We start from the raw sequence: 13017 nt of genomic DNA on the forward strand, positions 1-13017 counted from the left end.
ATATCTTACACTATTCTTATTCTTCTGCGTTTTCTTTTCTAAGTCCTGTTTATACATCTTCACATGTTGTCTTGCGTTTCTTTCAGTATCTTGTTTTAATGTAATTTTATGACAGATGTAAAGCACTTTAAAGTGTTGAAATATCAATCAATTTGTATTATTTTCTGACCAAAACAGATTTTTTTCCATTGAATATTATTATATTATACACTATCGTCAGTATGACACATTTAATATTACTCCATTATTGATGGCTTATAATAAAAAATAGAAATAATATATAAATATATAATTAAAATAGTTAACATATCTCAAACATACAAAACTAAATAATGACACTTATCAGTGCTGTGTTGTTATAGCTGTGATTGTCTGTCTATGTCACCGTGTACCTCTCTGTTCATCTGTCTCTCCTTGAAGTTGTTGTGGTTCATCGTGACCCAGAAGTCTGTTAAAAAGATAATGTATTGCGGATATTAAAACAAACAGCAGACATGACGTTATCTCATTTTCATGCTGATTTAAAGTCCAGTCACTCAGTTCATTTAAACAACTTTTATTTATTAAGTTTTTACAAATAAAGTAACAAATTTCATTGTATTGTAGCGCAAAGCGCAACGTTTTTTTTAATATGAAGCTTGAACACTCTATACTTAGTGCAAAACATACCTTTAAAGGCTGCCGATGACTCCCTACATGTATTTTTTTGTTGTTTTTTTCTCTCTCATTCATCCATGTGTGTGTGTTTTTTCTTTTTTAATCCAACCACTTTGTACAATGTCAAACACGATACAGAAAAATGAAACCACTGATTTTAGTTAGGTGCCGCAAGAGACATTAAAACAGCTGATAAAAACAGGTGAGAAATAAAAATAAAAAAATTAAACATGAGAGCATCAGAGAGACCGGTAACAAAATCAACATGTTCAGTAACAGCCTGTAGAAGAAACTGTTGCTGTGCTCGAGACTCGGCATCATTCCACAGGAGCGAGCTACGTGAAAAAGCAAGAAGATGCGCTAAATTAATCTGTGTGTGTGTGTGTGTGTGTGTGTGTGTGTGTGGATCAGCTGATTTTTTTTTTTTTGTGTGCACTGTGTGGGCACTTCTACAGTAAAACGCATAAAAGCTTAGCAAGTCCCGAACAGGCAAAAACTTAATCTAATGCAAGTGAGTTAAAAACAACTATTGCTACACTGTATGTGTGTCACCAGAAAAAAAAAGAAGCCTACTTTCCACTTTAACTTCAGGAAACTTCACAATAAGAGTGCCCACACTGGATAACTCTCAAAGCCTTTCACAGTAAGAGCCCTCCACTAAAACACCCTAAAACAACTTCACAAGAATTGCACCCACCGAAGTTTAACTCTTTAGCTTTAAAAAGTCCTCCAGTGGGGGTGTAACTATCAAACTCAACTGTAACCTCAGAGCTTGACAGCATACTGTAACCTTAAATAATATTGCATTGCTGTAGGCATTCTTTTCATAGTCATTATGTGGTAGAGACACAGCAAAGTATCATCAAACTTCTACTGTGGAAATCATTTGAGGCTCGAGCATTCGCAAAGTGAAAATCCAGGATGTCGCCTGGCAACCAAACCAGCTCCAGTGAGTAAAATCAGGTAAATACACTCAGTTTTTTTAATTGTTTACCTCTGATGTTTCCATTCCACTGACAACACGTCAAATGGCACAGAGTTGGTGGCATCATTAAAGGTTTGACTTCTTATAACAGATCATCATCGACAGAATTCTTATAACCAGAATTAAAAGCAAAGTGGCTCAATGATTATTCACAGCTTCAACCAAACTTGCCTAGTAGTAAAAATGTTGCATTATTATTCAGGAGAAATGGAAAATATCCCCCCAAAAAACAGGCATAAGCGATGTTTTTTTTTTCTTCTTTTCTTCGAAGTTTACAAAGTAACCATTTCATGTTTTTATGTGAATCCAGAACACCCATTCCCAGCAACACAAAACAAAACAAAACAGATGATAAGTGAATGTCAAAGTTTGTACCAGATATGTTTCATTTGCACACACAAATGAAAAGAGAAAAAAAAGGATAGGGTGTCAAAGGCGTTGAATCTAAAACCGCCAGTATCACTATCACTTTAACCACCGTCATCACCACCAGTACAATCATCATCACCACCACCAACACCACCTCTAGCACTGTGATGCCTTCATAATGTTTAATGTTTTTCTTAATTTTTGGTATAAATATATATAAATTTATTTCTGTGATTCAAACCTGTTAAACCCTGATGGTGCAGACACACAGTGGGAAGAGAAGTGGATGAGACAGTATTCATACCTTTTGCACACATGCTTTTTTTGCCCAATAGCAGCAATTCTATAGCAGACATCTTTTCAAGTGGGGTAGAAATTGGATAATAATGGGTTATTATGCTGCTCTTAACACTTAAAGTCTCAGTTTCTTATTATGAGTGATGGGAACCTATATAAAAAAAAATGTTGTGCCAAAGGTCTGGACACGTTCTCTTCTCATTGGTTTAAAGTGAGCAGGGCTCAGATGGAAAAAGAAACGTTTGTGCACCAGTCAGGGTTCAGCAACATTTGAATCAGCATCTAATGACAGTTGATGGGGTTTTTTTTTTGGCTCTGCCAATCAAATCTGATTCAAACCACACACCCACACAGTCCTGATAAAGCTGATTAGCTGAGTTGTCGAGTGTCAAACTCTAAACTCTGTGTGGTAAATATTCTAATCGGGTTTGTGATCATGTCTTCTGTATTCATGCCGCTCAGATTGAGGATGGCCTTTCACCATTTTGTAGCAATTTCACTGCAAATCTAAGTGAAGTTTATAGTAAATGTGCCTCATATAGTAAAATTTGTGAAACAAAACACTGTTTCTCTGCACTCACTATTCACTGAATAATAATACAATTGTGCTCAAAACCAGGGCAGGAGACTTAGTTTCTTAATCCAGAGGCCACAGTATCATTAGTTTTGGTAAAAACATAAGTCTATATAACACTAGAGATACTTCAACACTAAAACAAAGTAACTTTAGTTTCATTGTACCAATGCGTCCTAAGCTGACTGTATCCTGCACCTGGCCCAGTGCCTTTAAAGTACAGAGTGGTCCAAGCTTCAAATACAATCTTCAACAACTTCCTCCTTAACTGAAAAAATATTGCCACCCGTTTTTTTTTCTTTTCTTCCCAATATCTACATTTTAAACCCTGAAAAAAATGGCACTGATAAACTCTCACATTCTCTCAATCTTTTATCACGTTGGTGGTGTAACCGGGCTTTAGACACAGTCAATTCAAAGAGCAAAGTTATATGGTTAACAGTTATGATTTTCTGTTTTGTCATTCACGGGGAGCCATTCTTGCCTATTTGGGGGAAAACACACTTTCAATTAGTTGAAATCAAAGAGAATTAACCACAAACCAGCTGTAGCACACGCAGTAAGAGCTAACAACATTACTGCATCTCCTTTATATTTTCATCTATTGAATGCCTGCTCCACTAACACCAGGTCAAAATCATCACCACTGTCTTCAAAGTGACACCCCAAAACTCTCCACACATGTTGTTAAGTGTGCTTACTTTAACCCAACCCCTCCCCAAACGAAACAAGCAACAGGAAGGATGCAAGGCACTAGTAAGTACCACCAGTATTTACCTGGAGGCTCTAGGAGGGGTGGGGGGTCGGGAGAAGCGAAAGAAAGCAGAAATTAAAAGACATACTTTTTTTTTTTTTCAAGTACATTAAAATGGACACCATTGGTTTATACATTCACATTCATCTAACAAAACCAGGGGAGTAAGGGAAGAGGAGGGCTATTTAAAGTGTCTGATATATAAGTACTGTATTAAGAAAAAAAATAGCTAGCATTACTTTATTATCTAAATATCAACTATCCTGCCGTTCACCCCGGTTTGTCTTTATAATCGGGCTCGGAGGTCAGTTTCGACTTTCAATTCAATCAGCTCTGAAGATGAACTGAAACCGCAGTTGATTTGTTGTCGGTAAGGCATCGGTTTTGGATCGTGTCCTCGGTAACTGGATGTAAGGACGATTATTGAGGAGAGGGATTTTTCAATCAATTCAATGAGAATCCATTTGCTGAAAAGCAGTGAATTGAAAGCGAAAGGACCCCAAAGCCATTCTATGTATGCTTTTTTTTCTTTTTTTAATTTGTGACGTTTCACCCTAAAACTAATGTTGTCCAACAACATTTGCTAATAATAAACAACAATAATCACAGTGTTTCCACATCGTACACCGATGTGCGCGTATAACAGGTCCATTGACAGAACACGTTCTTGTTTTTTGTTTCTTTTTAAATAGAATAATAATCATTAACAACAATAATCATGACAATAATGTACATTGCGATCATTTCAACACAAATGTTGAAATCAATCTAATGATGACAATGAGAACTGAGGCATTAGTCTGTGAATCTATGTCTGTTAAATGGCTGCTATGCCTCCAACAATGTGTTTGTATTTACATGAGTCTTGTGCATGACGGTGTGTGTGTGTGTATGCAGATGTGTGTGTGTGTGTGTGTTCATATGAATGTCCCATGCATTGTGTGAGATTGCTAGCTCGGGGGCAGCAAGCAAAACAAACCTAACAAAACAAAATAAAACGACAAAATGGAATCATCATAGCTGACATTCTAAAAAATAAACAGACACAAACTGTACAGGAACTCTATTATTATGATAACAAGGCCACTTTTTCACGCTGAGTTCTCTCATGTTTGGGCTTTTCTTTTCTAAAAGGTTTCTGCTGTTATTGCTTTAAATGGCAAAACAGAGGCGGAGAGAGAGGGATGGAGGAAGAGGTGGAGTCGTGACGGTGAAGAGGCGTTCGGTGCGCAGAAGCATCTGTCATGTCCATCCAGTACTTTAGCGATGGTACACGCAGCCAGTTATGTTCCCGGAAGTAAGCAGTGGAACATGAAACAGATGAGGTGTTTGACCGTTATTTAACGCAAACACTCTCCTGCTGCTCTTCATCTACTTTATCTTCTCCATCTGTTTGGATGATGGACAAACAAACAAGGGAGGAACAAGACACAGAAGGTAACAAGTGGAGCGGCTGTCACGATTTCCTCTCAAGCTGACAGGTCAAGTGCTGGACTACTCTAAAACCAGGCTCGAGGTCAGCTCGGCTTCAGGCTTTCGAATTCTCAATGTGCGTTTGATTTGTTTTGGATTTGTTTTTTTGTGCTTTTAATGGTTAAATAAAATGTCCAAATTCTAAACACTGAAGAAAAAAACACTCCCTGAACTGAAGATGTTTTAAATATCTCTCCATTCTGCTCTCAAGGCCTTTGTCTGCTGCTATGAGCAGCCTTCCTCGGATGCATGAATCTAAGGGATGGAAAATGATGCTGTCACTGCTTAACTTCATAAAGTGTTTCATTTAATGTGAAGGCCAGCCATAATCCCCTCTGCCGGTTACATCTTTTTTTTGTGGACACAAGGACTACAGTTAGCCATCACATTTCTCAACCTGATCCAACATCTTCCCTCCACCATCTCATGACGGTGATGGTGTGACCAGCCTTGTAAAGACTTGTTCACTCAATTTAGAGCATGAAATGGAACAAGTGTCATCGAGCTACACGTGCCTATACACAATACCTCACAACAACAACAACAAGCTGTTATTAACACCAGTCCTGCACCCTGTCGAAACCTCTTTGGCCTTTTAACATTGCACACACAGGAGTCTTTTCCTTTATCCTTGAGCATTTGGCTGGCTGTCACAAATCAAACACAGTCAAACACTGCAGAAAGGGAGATTGTGTGACTGCATTTGTGTCTGCGACAGCAAGATGCGTCATGAAAACTGTGGAGTTTGGCCACATCGCTATTCCTGATTCCTTCTCTCCTCCTCACTTCCTGCTTTTCTTTTCTACTCTTGAACAGGTCAGCTTCTGTCTTGTCAAACTCCTCGCTCTCCAGACTCTGGTTCTTCCATCCTCTCCGGCCAATCAAGCGCATTACACTCCGGTCCAGTCCAGTCGGGCCGTAATTCAAACCAGCCCTCACCCCCAGCCCTACGTGGTCCTCAGGTTGGGTCCTCCTGGGTTGCTGACTGACTTCTGCAGAGTGTTGGTCAGATGGAAAGCCTGGAGCGGTCCCTGCCCGGGAATCTGGCCCTGTCCACCAACCGTAGCGGGATAGGGGCCCAGGGGCTGGGAAGTGCTGACAAGTAGAGGCCCAGGCTGTGCTGGAGCCTGGTGTGGGGTTGACAGGCCGTGAGCCGGACCAGACCATTGCGCGCTGTAGGCGGCGGTGGGGGCGTAGTGAATGAACTGGGGAGGCTGGGGTTGAGGTGGAGTGGAGGAGGCAGGGGAGTGGCACAGGGAACCCTTGCGGGTGGCCAGAGAGGTAGCGGTGGTGGGGTTTGTCGGGAGGTGGGCTGAACCTCCAATGCTGCTGGTACACAGCTGGCTGGGAGCAGAGTACTTCCTGCCCAGACTGGCTGACTGGATAACCTGGAGAGGTGCATATTTTAAATGAAGAAAGACAAAAGTTTACTCATGCTAACACTTGACTTTTGTCTTTTTGCATGTAATGAAGCTGCTTTGTGTCTGCTGTACTTATTGTGAATGTGAAGGTCACAGCAGCTAATCCGCCATGTGATGCAGTGCCATTTTAAACTGACCTCGTAGCTGTGTCCCTGTGCTGGGGCCTGCTGCAGCTGTTTGGCACTCCTCTTCCCCTGAAAAAGGTTTAATATTTAGTTCAGTTGATCTCTACAGTACAATATCAAGCACAAACATTAATCACACACAAAGAGTTAATTCCTAAACCTCAGGGATCGATACATGGAGGCAAAGAAATGGCACTGCAGGAAAGTTCAAAGTCCTAATTTTAACAACATTCTTCATATCTTAAAAGTAGCATGGGACAATGTACACTGTTCAGCTTTATCTACTAATGGATGTTCTCAGAGACTTATTATAATAAAGTTAGTTTTCTGTCCTTGCCCTTAAAACTTTGGAATATTTGATCAACTAATTAAACTGAAATTTTCTCAAGACTAACTTGTATTCCCTCCCTCTGTACTTAACGGATGTTTTGATCCATACAAACACTTTAAGTGCCAAATGCATACAGGAGAAACGTATCATCAGCCAAATGCCAGTAGGTTTTGGCTGAGGTCTGTTTACTCTCCCAGCCACTTTGGCTTTTAACAAACTACCATTTAGAGTTCAGATTCTTTCCTCTATCGGTCTTCTTGTCTGGTAAACTAAAACACACAAACCGCTAAAGGAACATTTTCTATGTCAAAACAATGTCTGCTGTAGTTGCATAAATCAAAAAACAGTGGTAAACCTGTGAGAGGTTCATGGCATCCCTGGCCCAGTTGTCCACCAGTTTATGAAGGTCATCGGTGAACGTTCCTTTCCTCTGGTGGGGGGCTGACATGTTGGGGGGCAGACACTGAGAACCTCCCTGGCTCTGACCCAAACCACCTGAACCGCTCACTGCATTGGTGCTGTTAGTCCCTGTGAAAGAAGGCAGAGAGAGAGAGAGAGAGGACAATAGCAAAAGATGTGAGATATTGCGCAAACTAGAAGATAATTGATGTTATCTAAATGAATGAGAATGCATTTCCTGGCTTGACCATTGAAAGGGCCGTTACATGGTGACAGAGGCTGGCCGGGGCGGAGTTTTAGAGTCGACATGGTCATAGAATAATACTGTTTAGTTGTAATGATGGAAATAATAATGAAAGATGGGAACCGGAGAAAACTATGATGCTAGAGACACATTTTAAGACAGAAAATGGGCATTTTTTGTCAACAAATATGACAAATACTGAGGCTGTTTCAGAATATATCATATACTGTCAATCTAGGTGACATGCCCAGCAGCATTAACAAGATGCTCCAACACGAAAGAAGCAGTGGTGAGCCGGTCCTGCTGTTGGTACTCTGCCTCTGATCCCATTTTGTTTGTTTTTCCTTTACCATTAGATGGCACTCAAGCTCCATATCAGCAGGTAGTTTTGCTTTGAGCCAGCCCTGAACATCAAACTCATCAGAACAAATTCACTGCAGGAAAATAAATCACACACTGCAAACTTGCCATGATGTCTGCATGTAAGTGCAGTTCTGTTCTAGTTAACATAAACCAGAACATGATACCTTAATTGTGACATGTTCTGAGGCTGCACTTCTTCGTATTTCTACTAAGCCAAGAGGAAGCTAAATAAGCCATCAGTCATAAGTTTGCTTTACCCTCAGCTGGTTCAGATATTGACACAGAATTTCAGAATAAAAGGTTTCACTTCAATTAAAACTGGACCTCCAGTATTGCAGACACAGCCCTGACACTGTGCATGTGTTTCTCAAAAAAATTATAATTTTAATACATCATTCAGGCTGGTGAAAGAGAATATCCGTGTTTATAATCATTCATTTACTATACCTTAAATCAAGACTACAGTTATGTTACAAGGATGTGGTGGATTTCTACCCCCAAAGCCTTGCTGACAAAATGATCTTGGCTATGAGATATTAATCTGTTCAGAGCAGACATTACACAAGGAAAGACATAATATGCAGGGATTAGCCGGTAAAAACTAATACAGTTGGTCTGACCAAAATTGTCATGTCATGCTAAATAAAATGGAGGAAAATAAGGATGAGGAGACGCTGAGTCATGACTGACTGCAGCAGCATGGGATTCTGGGCAATGTAGTCAAGACCAAGAGCCATGACGAGGGAGGAGAGGAAAGGGAGGAGGGGCAGAGTGGCTAATAGCTGTGTTAGCGTTGTGTGTGTGCTTGTGGGTGCATGCACTGTCAGTTTGAATCTCTGATGGCAGGTCAGTTCAGTCATTTCAGTCCTCAAATTGGATGTTTTTGATTTTTGAAATGTCAAACCCGAACATACGACATTTCTGTGAGGCACCTGGGGTGAAACAACTGAAGTGAACTGACCCTCAAATCTGTCAGAGTTTAAATCTAAAAGGACATTCGAGAGCAAGAGGAAGGCTTGGAAGAGCAAGTGCGGGGATGGAGGAGGCGATGGATGGAGGGACGGAAGACCAAAAAGAGAGATAGTTACTACAGAGCTGGTTGCAGGGGCAGACTTTTTTCACCATCTTCCCTGTGCGGCCGGAAGACAACAATTGGAGGATTGGGAGAGAGTCAGAGTTAAACCCCGCCCACAACACCCGACAACCAAACACAACGCATCTACGATTGTTTCAACGTGAAGCAGTCACTGAACAACACTTTGGGGTTGAGTTGCCCAACAACATCTTAACACTGATCAGTACTTGTCACACAGTACACTGGGATGAAAACCCTGGAGAGTGACATTAGACGGGGATGTTAAGAATTCATGTGCAGTCTTTTGGTGTGTGTTCTGTATTCTGCACTGTGAGAAAGGCTGACCACAGATGATCTTTATACACACGAACAACTGAGTAAAGATGCTTGAAGATACTTGTAGGCAACCTTCTAAGGAAGTGCAGACACCGACTTTAAGCACACTTGGTTGACAGTTAGTGTAGTAGCAACGCACCAGTCAATACTGGAATATAAACACTTAGTAACCAAAGCTCTTGAAGATACTCATTGTGTTTAGTGAACTAATCTCCCAGTGAAGTCCCTGTACACTGCCTCAGGTCTCAAGTCTTGCCTGTGTACTGTGTTTCAAAGATGCTTTTGGGTAACCAACCCCTGGTTCTGAGTCCTCTCTACAGCTCACAGGGTTGCACCAGAACTGGGTCCAAATTAGGATTCATATCTATAACAATACTTTTTTTCCAGAACTCCCAGCCGCTGCGCACATTTCTGATTTGGTTAGCGGCAGAATGGCAATTCAATCTTCAATTCAATCTATATATCACAAATATGCAACATTCATGCCAATGTTACATCTGTTTCTTTTTGAGCTACTTGTTTATAAACAATAAATTATGATCAGTAAGACCCAGGTCTGTCTCTCTCCCCTCCTGGCTGTGCAGTAATAAGGGAACAGGTGAGGTGAGGTGAGAGATAGAGATAGATAGATAGATAGATAGATGATAGATAGATAGATAGATAGATAGATAGATAGATAGATAGATAATAGATAGATCGATAGATTAGATAGATAGATAGATAGATAGATAGATAGATAGATAGATAGATAGATAGATAGATAGATAGATAGATAGAGAGAGAGAGAGAAGAGAGAGCGAGCGGAGACGGGAGAGAGAGAGAGAGAGAGAGAGAGAGAGAGAGAGAGAGAGAGAGAGAGAGAGAGAGAGAGAAGGGGGGCGAGGAAAGGGAGTGACGAAAGAAGTAAGGAAGGGAGAGAAAGGGTTTGAGCTGCAGAGGGTTCAGAAGCATTCATAAACATCCCTTCCATCAAGCACATCACATTTAACCAATGCTACATATTATGATTGTAATATGATTTGAGAAATCATTTCTTAATCACGAAAAATATAAATACACAGAGACTGATGCACAGTATTTGAACAGAACTGTGCTTAAATGAATTATGAATTATTCAGGTTTAATTAAAAGAAAAAAATACATTTCCTATTAAAAAACAAAACTGTATGGCAAAAAATCTCAAGTCATCAGGTCTCAACTTGTCTCTCCTTGTTAGTCTGCTTGTTTTCACAGAGGCAAAGATTAGAAACGGAGGCAGCCAGGATTTGCAGACCGACGCAGAAGCAAAACTGTATTATCTATCTCTAACTTCTAAAATTGGCTGGATTCTTTTATGCATAATGCTGCTGCCTGCTTAAGTAGCAATGCAACTTTGAACTTGATTTGAAGCTTATTTGACTGTTAACAGGTTGGAGCATTAGCTGAATGGCTACAATGAAAGCTACAGCCGTTTTAGCTGCTGTTACGAAGTATCTCTTCACCCACTTACTTTTCCAGGGACCTAGCTTGTGTTCATGCAATCATTTCTAATCATTTCCAAGTTATAATCCTTGAGATTTTCATGAAACCAAACACTATTTCATTTTGTAGCAACAGTCAGAATATTTAGAAATTACATTAGAAATAAATCTGACCACTTTTAAATCTGTACATGAGAGTAATGGAACAAGATGGACCAGTGACCCTGGGTGTCGCTAAATCAACCAGGACTGACAAGTGAAACTCTGTTCTCTGTCACCAGTGTCGCTGGTTGCTGATTTGTGTTTTGGCAGGTACATTTCACATGGATTTTTTTCTGTGTCTGGTCTATCAGATATGATGATTCCTTTATTTTAGACAATGCTGTTATTCAAAGAAGCTTGAATGTGAAATTAAGAGATGACGTGATTGTCAAGGAAGACTATTTCAAAGAAAAGAAAGAAAGAATATTAAGAGAACGACTAAGAGTGGGGAGAAGATGATGCCATGGGATGTAAGAAAGACTGTATTTGTCATTGTACTAATTTTCTGCGTAAGGCTGCAAACCTAGGTTAAAAGGCCCTAATTTAAGCTAGTTATTTAGTTTGAAGGAAATTACTTAGACCCCAAAAACTGCAGTGAGAACGGTGTAAAAAAATGTGAAAGTATAAGCCTGCATGATCAGTCGATTTCGCCTGGGTAAATAAATGTTTTTCTACTAATGCGTGAAAAGCTGACTTTTTTGGAGACACCAGTTTCCTGCAGGACACTGGTGATATCAGAAGCAGAGGGTCTTCCTCCATCAAAGAAGGAAACCCACGGGAAGACAGGACGACCGTGACTTGACAGATATAGGAGTAAAACAATAAGAACAAAAGTAAGTAAGGACGACGGGTAAAAAGAGAAGTGCAAAGAAATAAAGCGTTACACACAAAGAGCCAAGCAGGGCGTACTCAGAAAGCGCGTCCTCCTGCCGCCAGGCTTGAAGGCCAAACGCTCCGAACCCCAGCTGAACTTTACACAGCCTGAAGAGAGGAAGGAGGGAAAGAAAAGGAGGAGAGAGAAGAGATAAGGAAACAGAAAAGGAGAGTGTAGAGAAGGGAAAGGGAGGTGTACAGAAAGGAAGAGGTGAAGAAGATCAGAGTAGAGAACAACAACAGAGAAAAACAAGATGACAAAAGAGAGACAGAAAATGTACAGGTGAGAAGAGAGGAAAGAGACAGGTGGAGGAATAGACAGGAAGAATGTAACAGTTAGCCATCACACAGAGAGACACAGATAGAGAAAGACAGAAAAAGATGTGAGTGGTGACTTTTTGTGGGGGAGAGAAGACAAACCACCTGCATGCATTTGTGTTTGTCTGTATGCAAAGTATTTCTGATGTTGTGGGGGAAGCTTGTGAGATCTGCTGCAGACTAGGATTCACAGCCACATGCCTACCTGGGGTGGGAGCACACAGGCTGGGCACAGAGAGTGCCCCTTCGCTGGTGTAGGCCGAACACAGGTTGTTGCTGGAGGGAGAGGGTTTGAGTGGTTGGAGCAGAGTACTGCTGGCCGAATCGGGTAATCCTCCTGGGGCTAACAGAGCCAGCTGGCCGGGGTACATGGTGGGGACGCTCTGGGCGGATAAAGTGCTGCCTGGAGATAGCACAAGGCATAGGCAGGAGAGGACAGGGCAGGAATGACGCACCACAGGGACCAGAGACACACGCAAACATACACACACACACACACACACAAAGATAATGGACAAATTAGACACCCGTCACCCCCCAGACATTCACATAAACAACCACACAACCACACAAAGAAAGACAGACAGGGAAAGCAGTCAGAAATGTTCAGGCTCTGAGCCTGCTCCAGCGCCCACATGCACGTGTAACCAAGCAGATAAACACACACACACACACACACATATGTGCACACAAATGCATACAAACAAAGACGGTGTAACGTTAGGGTAAAAGTTTTTGGTCATTCTGCAGTGTAGTGGATCAAGATGGAAATTTTGATTGGTACTGTTCAGAGGTGCAAGGTGAAATGGCCAATTCAACCACATTACAAAAGAATATGATGGTATCTTTAGTTTCATTTGATCAAGCTTTGGTGAGGTGAATGAAATTTTATTTGTGTTGCTCACAACATTCAAAAAATAT

General features: G+C 40.9%; 1 protein-coding gene across 12 annotated transcripts in view; it reads right to left on the reverse strand.

The window, feature by feature from the left end:
• Nucleotides 1-1084: 1084 nt before the first annotated feature.
• wnk1b (WNK lysine deficient protein kinase 1b) overlaps nt 1085-13017 on the reverse strand; it is an 86286-nt gene continuing 74353 nt past the window's right edge. For 9 of the 12 annotated variants that reach the window (XM_027272315.1, XM_027272314.1, XM_027272308.1 and 6 more), the window contains 6 exons: nt 12302-12499; nt 11794-11886; nt 9081-9122; nt 7342-7514; nt 6668-6724; nt 1085-6497 (listed from right to left, as the gene is read on the reverse strand). In XM_027272315.1, coding sequence (XP_027128116.1) covers nt 6057-6497; nt 6668-6724; nt 7342-7514; nt 9081-9122; nt 11794-11886; nt 12302-12499 — 1004 coding nt within the window. In that variant the 3' untranslated portion in view covers nt 1085-6056. Of the gene's footprint in view, nt 6498-6667; nt 6725-7341; nt 7515-9080; nt 9123-11793; nt 11887-12301; nt 12716-13017 lie in introns of those variants that run through there. The other 3 variants (XM_027272310.1, XM_027272312.1, XM_027272317.1) reach the window with 3 other exon arrangements.

Source organism: Larimichthys crocea, chromosome XX, assembly GCF_000972845.2.
Source record: "Larimichthys crocea isolate SSNF chromosome XX, L_crocea_2.0, whole genome shotgun sequence".
In the NCBI taxonomy this organism is placed as follows: domain Eukaryota; kingdom Metazoa; phylum Chordata; class Actinopteri; family Sciaenidae; genus Larimichthys; species Larimichthys crocea.